This window comes from Rhinoraja longicauda, chromosome 14 (genome assembly GCF_053455715.1).
Source record: "Rhinoraja longicauda isolate Sanriku21f chromosome 14, sRhiLon1.1, whole genome shotgun sequence".
Taxonomy (NCBI): Eukaryota; Metazoa; Chordata; class Chondrichthyes; order Rajiformes; family Arhynchobatidae; genus Rhinoraja; species Rhinoraja longicauda.
In genome coordinates, this window is record NC_135966.1 from 31696362 (window position 1) to 31705633 (window position 9272).

A 9272-nucleotide genomic window follows, 5' to 3' on the forward strand; every position below is an offset into this window, starting at 1 on the left:
CAAACCTATGGACTCCCATAGCTATCTTGACTACACTTCTTCCCACCCTGTTTCCTGTAAAAACTCTATCCCCTACTCCCAATTCCTCCATCTACGCCGCATCTGCGCCCAGGATGAGGTGTTCCATACTAGGGCATCGGAGATGTCCTCATTCTTTAGGAAACGGGGGTTCCCCTCTTCCATTATAGATGAGGTTCTCACTAGGGTCTCCTCAATATCCCACAGCTCCGATCTTGCTCCCCTTCCCCCCCCCATTCGTAACAAGGATAGAGTCCCCCTTGTCCTCACCTTCCACCCCATCAGCCATCGCATACAAATTATCCTCCAACATTTCTGCCACCTCCAACGCAATCCCACTACTGGCTACATCTTCCCATCTCCACCCCTTTCTGCTTTCCGCAGAGACCATTCCCTCCAAAACCCCCTGGCCCACTCGTCCCTTCCCACCCAAACCACCCCCTCCCCAGGTACTTTCCCCTGCAACCGCAGGAGATGCAACACCTGTCCCTTTACCTGCCCACTCGACTCCATCCAAGGACCCAAACAGTCTTTCCAGGAGAGGCAGCGGTTCACCTGCACCTCCTCCAATCTCATCTATTGTATCCGCTGTTCCAGATGTCAACTTCTCCACATCCGCGAGACCAAGCTCAGGCTCGGCGATCATTTCGCTGAACACCTCCGTTCAGTCTGTCTCAACCAACCTAATCTTCCGGTGGCTCAGCACTTCAATTCCCCCTCCCATTCCCAATCTGACCTTTCTGTCCTGGGCCTCCTCCATTGTCAGAGTGAGGCCCAGCACAAATTGGGGGAACAGCACCTCATATTTCGCTTGGGCAGTTTACACCCCAGTGGTATGAACATTGACTTCTCTAACTTCAGGTAGTCCCCGCTTCCCCTCTCTATCCCCTCCCCCTTCCCAGTTCTCCCACCAGTCTTCCTGTCTCCGACTACATCCCATCTTTGTCCCGCCCCCTCCCCTGACATCAGTCTGAAGAAGGGTCTCGACCCCGAAACGTCACCCATTCCTTCTTTCCCGAGATGTTGCCTGACCCGCTGAGTTGCTCCAGCATTTTGTGTCTACCTTCGATTTAAACCAGCATCTGCAGTTTTTTTCCCCCCTCATCTTAACCATTCATGTTCCTGGGGAATGATGATTTTGAAAACTAAGTTCATTGCAATTCACAATGTAATTTTTACATTGCATGCAGGTATTGTCAAACTCCTGTTATACCTCATTAGCTAGAAAGATTTCATTCCCCACAGAAGGGTGGGAAGAGCCAATGTGTTTGTGCAGGTCCCTGACTGTTTCCTTGAGTTAGTTGCATTGCGTGCTTAGAATCAGTGCTTTGTGACGCATCGGCACAAATAACAATAAACTGACTTCCTGGCATCTGCATTTATATTCTTGCATCTTCATGGCTGATCTTTGTGTTCTATGCAGTGCTTATTTCTAAACACTGAGGTGCTGATTAATATGTACAATTAACAAACATTGGCCACTTGGCCAGGAAACAGAATAATGACATTTAACATTTTACAGGCGATTGGAACCTCTAGAATTTTAAATGTCAATGTCTTATTTTCTGGCCACATGAGATGTACTTTATTAATCAAACATACCAGCACCTTTTTCTTTACAAAAAAAAAATCTGCAAAGAACACAAGTTGAGCCATGGAGGATTTGCAAGCGAGAATATAAATGTTAGTGCCACGGAGGCATTCTTGTCTATTACATTCAAATCATATTAAATTTTCTAATTTAATTTAGTTATATTATTTCAATTAAGTTTTTTTTTGCAAGCTGAGCAGTGATCATGGCCGAGAGATTTTGTTGCATCCAAACAGGTGCCCGAGTTGGACGTAGCAGTGTGGCACCAATGATGTTTCTGTTTGCAGACAACCCTATCCCCCCCTCGCCCCTGGACTACAGATTTCAGTTGTGTACAACATGGTAAGCCTGGCATTGAAGGGTGGTCATAAAGGTTTTTACTCTGACCTAACTCTGACGAACTAGCTCTTGGTTGGACGATATTGTAGCCCAGCACCGACTGCTGTGAGCTTGGCGCTGATCGCTGTGACTGTACAAGGGAATGAGACGTTAGGAGCAAAGGATACAAAGTGCTGGAGTAACTCAGCAGGTCAGGCAGTATCTCGGGAGAAAATGGCTATTTGACGTTTTAGTTCGGGACCCTCCTTCAAACCCTTCATTCTTCAGGAGCTTATGATGATGCTTGGTGCCTTGGTAAAAGATCAGGGCCTGCTTTCTGGGAGAACAGCATTTGGAGCTGCAAAGGAAGGAGCCCAGCATAACAAACAAAAAAGTTTAAGGTTTAAGTACCTTGGTTTAGGTTTATTATTGCCCTGCAATAAACAGTGAAAAGTTTTGTTTTGTATGCCATCCAAACAGATCAGGTAATAGTATACATAAATACAATCAAGTCAAACTCAAGTACAATAGGCAGAGCAAAGGGGAAGATACAAAGTGCAGAATATAGTTCTCCGCAATGTAGCGCAAGAATGTCAGAGACAAAGTCCAATGTCCGCAATGGGGTAGAGGTGAATTGGACAGTGCCTTAGCTTATGGAAGGGCTGTTCGGAAGCCAGATAACAGATGGGAAGAAACTGTTCCTGAGTCTGGTGGTGTGTGCTTTCAAACTTCTGTACCTTCTGCTGGGTGGGAGTGGGGAAAGGCTTTGGTGTGTCTTCTTGGCTGTTTGCACAATGTGATCGGTCCACGACTTATCATTGGTAAAATTAACAGCAAGGAATTATAATTCTCATTGCCTCTGTGTGAATTGTGGTTGCCCAGTAAACTTGATGTGTTACACCGGATCTAGAGCCTGGCAAAGGTGCTCTGTAGATTCTGCAACTCTTTGCCAGAAGTCAGGACTGTGAGGGCTGATTAACCTTGAGTTTAGATGAACATGGTGGGGCTTTGAGAGTGGATGGTGCTGGAGGATGCTCTTCGAGAACCAGAGGGCACAGATTAAGGTGAGGGGGGGAAGATTAAATGGGAACCTGAGGGGTCACTTTTTTACACAAAGGGTGGTGGGTATATAGGCCGAAGAGCCTGTTACCACACTCTATGATTGTATAATTTAAAATAATCAACCACTTTGAATTTCGCCAGGAGGTTCAGGTCTCTGTCAGAAACCACTGTGGACATATGGAATGAGTGTCATATAGTCATACAGTGTGGAAACAGACCCTTCGGCCCAGCTTGCCCACGCCTACCAACATGCCCCATCTGCACTAGTTCCACATGCCTGCTTTTGGCTCATATCCCTCTAAATCCACCCTATCCATGTACCTGTCCAAATGTTTCTTAAAATGTTGCGATAGTACCTGCCTCAACTACCTCATCCGGCAGCCTGTTCCATACAACCACCACCCTTTGTGTGTAAAAAAAAAAGATACCCATCAGATTCCCATTAAATCTTTCCTCCCTCACTCCTCTGGTTCTCGATTCTCGATCTGGGCAAAAGGCTCTGTGTGTTTACCCAATCTATTCCTCTCATGATTTTGTACACTTTTACCCACTTTACCCCACCCTTCCCTCTCCTCTAGCTAAAAGCATCTGAGGCTGGCAGTCTATTGAAAATTCGATGCTAAGTGGGTTTCCTGGTCAAACACAAGAAGGGATTTGGAACAAAGGCAGTTAATGTCATTAATTTGTCAATGGTTCAGTGGTATATTATTTGTCACATGTACTGAGGTACAGTGAAGTTTATTTTTGTATACAGTTCAGTACAAGTATCATTATACATAAGCACTCAGCTGCATCTCAGATACAGTACAAGTATATAGCAGTAGTACACCGAGACAGTATACAAAGTCGCCATTTTGGCGCCATTTTCGAGTCCCAGTTATTGTACGCGCAGGGCTCTTGACCTGACCAAGAAGGCGCGTTATCCTAGTGGCGTTGCAGGGTTGGCCTGGTCAAGCATAGCCACGGGGTCCTCCACCGCTGTAGGTCGCGTTCGGTCCGTGCGCTTGGCCGCTTTTAGCGGCGCCCAGTCCAGCCAAGCCCCAGGCTGTTACAGGGCCTTCAGTAGCCCACAGCACCATCGACGCAGTGCACTCCCTCCCGCAACAGGTCCGCTTACCGGCCCTCCGTGTGACTCTCTCCACTCTGGGCAGGCGTGCTGGGCGATCCATCATGAACAGCAGTGCCCTCTACCTGTTCTAAGAAATTCTCTCTTCTGACCTTAAGCCTAGTTTTAAAATCCTCTTCCCTGGGAAAAAGACTGTCAGCCTTCACTTTTTCCATAGCTCTCATGATCTTGTACACCTGAATAAAATCACTTCTCAGCATCCTACCCTCCAAAGATAAATGCCCCAGCCTATCCAATGTCTCCCTATAACTAGAGAGTAGACACGAGGTACTGCAGATACTGGAATCCTGCATAGAAAACAAAGTGCTGGAGTAACTCAGCGGGTCAGGTAATGTCTCTGGAGGACATGGATAGGCGACATTTCGGGTCGGGACCCTTCTTCAAACTCTATAACTTAAGCCTTCATGCCCTGCCCTTTCATTGTCACAGACTAGTACAGATAATAATGCTCTGAATGTGTTGATCTTCTTTGATTCTATGTATCTAGTTTCCCCGTAAATGTATCGTGTGCTTAAGGTTGTTGGTGAAAACGTAAGCAAATTGTGTTATTTTTAAGAAAGCAACAATGTTTTTTTGCTTACGCAATCATAGTTTTAAAGTAAGAGTAAGCTTAAAGGAGATGTGCGGGCAAGTTTATTTTCCACACAGAGGGTGGGTGGTATGTGCCTAGAACGTGTTGCAGATACAATAGCAGTGGTTAAGAGATTTATGAATGTGCAGGGAATGGAGCGATATTCATAATGCACAGGCAGATAAATGTTGGTCCAGGCATCATGGCCGGCACAGACATTGTGGGCCGAATGGCCTGTTCTTGTGCTGTACTGTTCAATATTCTACCTCTCTGTCTCAAACCCCTGCCCACCATGTTGTATCTGTGTCTTCTCCAGGTGGTCAGATTGAAACCAGCGAGTCCAGCCTGCAGCAGCCCACGTTGTATGAGATCAAGCTGACTGACATTCATCCTTCCAGCGAGCACCCTGACCAGGACAAAGCATGAGTTTGATTCTGTCCCTGCTGGACATCGGACCAGTCTTAAACGTTCTGTGCACAGTTTGAAGCTGCAAACCTTTACCACGTCTTGTGGATCCTGATCCAATGTGGGGAAACGTAGAAGTGAACAGTACCACGTGCTGCCTGTCTTTACATCAGTTTTCATGTTATCATTCTTCACGATGTCACCAAACAAAGATGATCATGTTGGGACGAATGGATTAGATTTGCCTCATTCGACCAAGATTACTTACCAAACTTTTAAAAGGAAATCACTGTCTTAAATCTGCCGGCCAAATGTTCCCAATAACAGCTTCCATTTCTCTTCCCTTGTGCACTGGAGATATTAATACTCACTTCTCAGCAGCAGTGTTAGCATTAAATATCCTTCCTGCTGTAAGACTCATTGTACTGACACCCGACAGCTATCTGAAGTTTATTTTGTGTAGTATTCTGATCTTATAGAGGTGTACAAAATCATGAGAGGAATCGATCGGGTTAATGCACAGTATCTCTTGCCCAGAGTAGGGGAATCGAGAACCAGAGGACATAGGTTTAAGGTGAGTGGGGTAAGATTTAAAAGGAACCTGACGGGTAACTTTTCACACAAAGGGTGGTGGGTGTATGGAACGAGCTGCCGGAGGAGGTAGTTGATGCACGTACTTTTGCAACATTTAAGAAACATTTAGAACGATACTTGGATAGGAAAGGTTTAGCGGGATCTGAGCCAAACGCAGGCAGGTGGGACTAGTGTAGATGGGACAGGTTGCTCGGTATTGTCAACATGCCTGTTTCCACGCTGTATGACTATAAGGAATCTCAATCAGCATGTCGTGTCTGAGGATAGCTTGCAGAATATTATGGGCTTTCACTAACAGTGAACACTAACACTAATACTCTGTGGGCAGTAATCTGTGTTGAATATGTCTGGAAGGGCAACTGGTTCCTCATGTGCTGTTATTACTGCCTTCCACAGTTTCATTATATGTAAGTCTTCACGGTGCACTTGGGCTTGCCAAACCAGAATTATAGCAGAAGATAGATGCTTAAATTAGCACAATTTCCAGAGTTGCTGCTGTGTGCGGTGAAGAGAGATTTTATTTCCTGAATGATGCTGTGTTGATTTAGGAACCCTAAGCTAAATGTTTCAATACACAGAGCAAAGGAGAATAAATATAAATGCTACAAATCTTTAAAGGGTTAAAATATAAGAGCAAGCTTTCAACCTGGCCTTGTTTTCACGAGTTTAGAAAGGTTAATCAGATTGAGGCAGATAAAGAACTTCAAGAGGGTAGAAAGAAGATGACCCCTTTGCTACACCACCCAGAACAAGGGGCATAGTGAGAATATAGTCAACTGTAAGTGTGAAAGAATAGCTTCAGATGTGAAAGAAAAACGTGCATTTTTATGAAATCAGGAAGAGCTTCTCATGAAAATGAAAATATGTATAAATCTCCCAGCCAAAAAAGCAGGCAGTGGTTCTGAGAGGAAGTGAGGATACTAGTCAGCTGTGCAGATCTTTCCGTTTTGAGTTCGATAAGGTTTTGTTGCGTAAGAGATATTGAGCCATGGAAAATTGAAACAGAGACACAGATAGACGTGAACTCAGTGAATAACAGGGAGCTGCCTGGCTTGTCCTAATGCTTTGATGATCACACTGAATTCACTGAGACGCCAGCTCCTTAAAGCTGCTATAAGAAATGGTGGGCTCGACCAGTGCTCCCATTGAAACGTTCATTGTGGGATTTTCAAGGGCTGGTCAGCAAACACTGAGGTCGCACTGATATCACAACTGAAGAGTAAGCAGCAGGTTTTATCCCCAGTAGTGTGAAAGCAACAGCCCAATAAACTGCTCAGTGGTTCTCAAGGGAAGAAGGGGGATGATCCATGGTCCAGTTTTCCCAATCGCGAGCCGGAAAGGTACACACATGCCGTTTGTACAAATACGCGTACAGGAATATTAGGAAGTTATAGACCAAATGCAGGCAAATGGGACTAGCCCGATATGCCAACTTGATGGACAAGGTGGGCTGAAGGGCCTGTCTCTGTGCTGTACAACTCTCTGACTATGAGATGCAGACACCAGCTGAGACCACAATGGAATGCAACAATGCACATTAAAGCAGCCTGCCACTGTCTGAATCCACAGGTAGACAAGATGCATCTCACAGGATTCGGTGTATGAGACATGGCAGCAAAAGATAGACAGCAACATTATCAATAGAGTAAGCCTTCTTCAATGTTACCTTTTATTCCCCTCTCCCCATCCCCTTCCACACATATCCCTCCCTCAGGCTTTACATTTCCTTCTCCGTATCTGACACCCTTTTCTCTCCTTTACCTCTAGTCTTTTGTCACTTCACCCCCTGCCAATCCCCTCCTCACCAGTATCCACCTATCACTTGCCAAGCTTTGTCCTGCCCCCACCTCTCTTTTCCAGCGTTCTCCCCCACTACTCTGATCCGTCTGAAGAAGGGTCTCCACCTGAAACGTCATCTGTTCATTCCCTTCACAGATGCTGCCTGACCCGCTGAGTTCCTCCAGCACATTGTGTTTTGCTCAACACCATCAGTAGCTATTCTCTCCCTGCATGATACCCTAGCACACCCCTGTGTGATATCAAATCCAGCCCTCCGCCCTGCACTTACTGATACACTACAGCCTGTCATCAAAGCAACCCCTGGTGTGGATGCAATGTGTATTCATCTCAAACTACCTTCATCTACTTTTTGAAAACTGAAAGAGGAAGTTGACCCAAGCCAGAATGTGTGTCACTGGTTTTGGGAGCATATCTGCTTACTGGCCCTCGGTACTGGAACTAATTATGTAAAAACAAGGAACTGCAGATGCTGGTTTACAAAAAAAAAGAAACAAAGTGCTGGGGTAACAAAGCAGTTCAGGCAGCATCTCTGGAGAACATGCATTAGTGATGTTTTGGGTCGGGTCCGAAGAAGGATCGCAACTCAAAACATCACTATCCATGTTATCCAGAGATGCTGCCTGAGCCACTGAGTTATTCCAGCACTTTGTGTCTGGAATTAACAATTCTATCAGGGCGGCACAGTGGCGCAACAGTGAAGCTGCTGCCTTGCATCCCCAGAAACCTGACTACGGCTGCTATCTGTATGGAGTTTGTACGTTCTGCCCCGTGACCGCATGAGTGTGCTCCAGTTTCGTCCCACACTCCAAAGATGTGCAGGCCTACAGGTTAATTGGCTTTGGTAAAAATTGTGAATTGACCCTAGTGTGGAGTGTACTGGTCAGCGTGGATTTGGTGGGCTGAAGGGCCTGTTTCCACGCTGTATCTCTAAAGTCTAAACTAAAGTCTAATGTTTATGTAAAGTTTTGAAGGCCTGAGCATTACCATTAGTTCTTGTTCACGTGGTGTCATTGAAAGTTAATTTACAAGCATTTCTGGCAACAGACTAAATTGCTTATTTATATAGGTTTGGAATGCCTTTTTGATTAGTTAAAAGCATGAAATGCAAACTGAGGCAATTCCATGTTTTATATTTCAAGGTACCGAGTGTTCAGTGAATCAGTACTTCCTACGGCACTAAAGCTTCACGACTCCAGGGCTGCTCGGTCTGTGCTGAGTTTAGCCAATTCAGTCGCAAGCATCCACCTCCCTCACTCCATCATTTCTGGGAGCAAATCATTTGCCAATACCTAACACTTTTTTTGGCGGTGAAAAGGAATTTTAATCAATCAAAATGTATTATACTTTGGCTACTTCGTTGTATTGAAGGAATTGGCTAATGAATTTAAGATGTGGTAAATAAATGCCTAGAAATTAGATTGAATGTGTTTCTGGTTGCATTTTGGGGTTGAAGTCTCATTGGATCCACTGCAAAAAATTGGTCTCAGAGATTAACGTGTAGCAGTGTTAGAACATAGAACAGTACAACACAGGGACAGGCCCTTCGTCCCACAATGTCTGTGCCGAACATGATGCCAAGTTAAATTGAACCCTTCTATCGCACATGAGTCATATCCCTCCATTCCCTGTATATCCATGTGCCCATCTAAAAGCCCCAGTCAAATGAATGTAGGTGCGACAAGCTATCCAGTAATTTGGATCAGTGCCTTCTCCTTAAAGTGATTTTAACGAGGAACCCAGCGGTTCAGGCAGCATCTCTGGAGAACATAGATGGGTGATGTTTCAGG

General features: G+C 45.2%; 1 protein-coding gene across 1 annotated transcript in view; it reads left to right on the forward strand.

The window, feature by feature from the left end:
* The window catches only part of LOC144600173 (E3 ubiquitin-protein ligase RNF130-like), an 83391-nt gene extending 74490 nt beyond the window's left edge, over positions 1 to 8901 (forward strand). Inside the window, exon 7 of the mRNA XM_078411656.1 lies at positions 5003 to 8901. Coding sequence (XP_078267782.1) covers positions 5003 to 5112 — 110 coding nt within the window. The 3' untranslated portion in view covers positions 5113 to 8901. The remainder of the gene's footprint in view (positions 1 to 5002) is intronic.
* Positions 8902 to 9272: the final 371 nt, after the last annotated feature.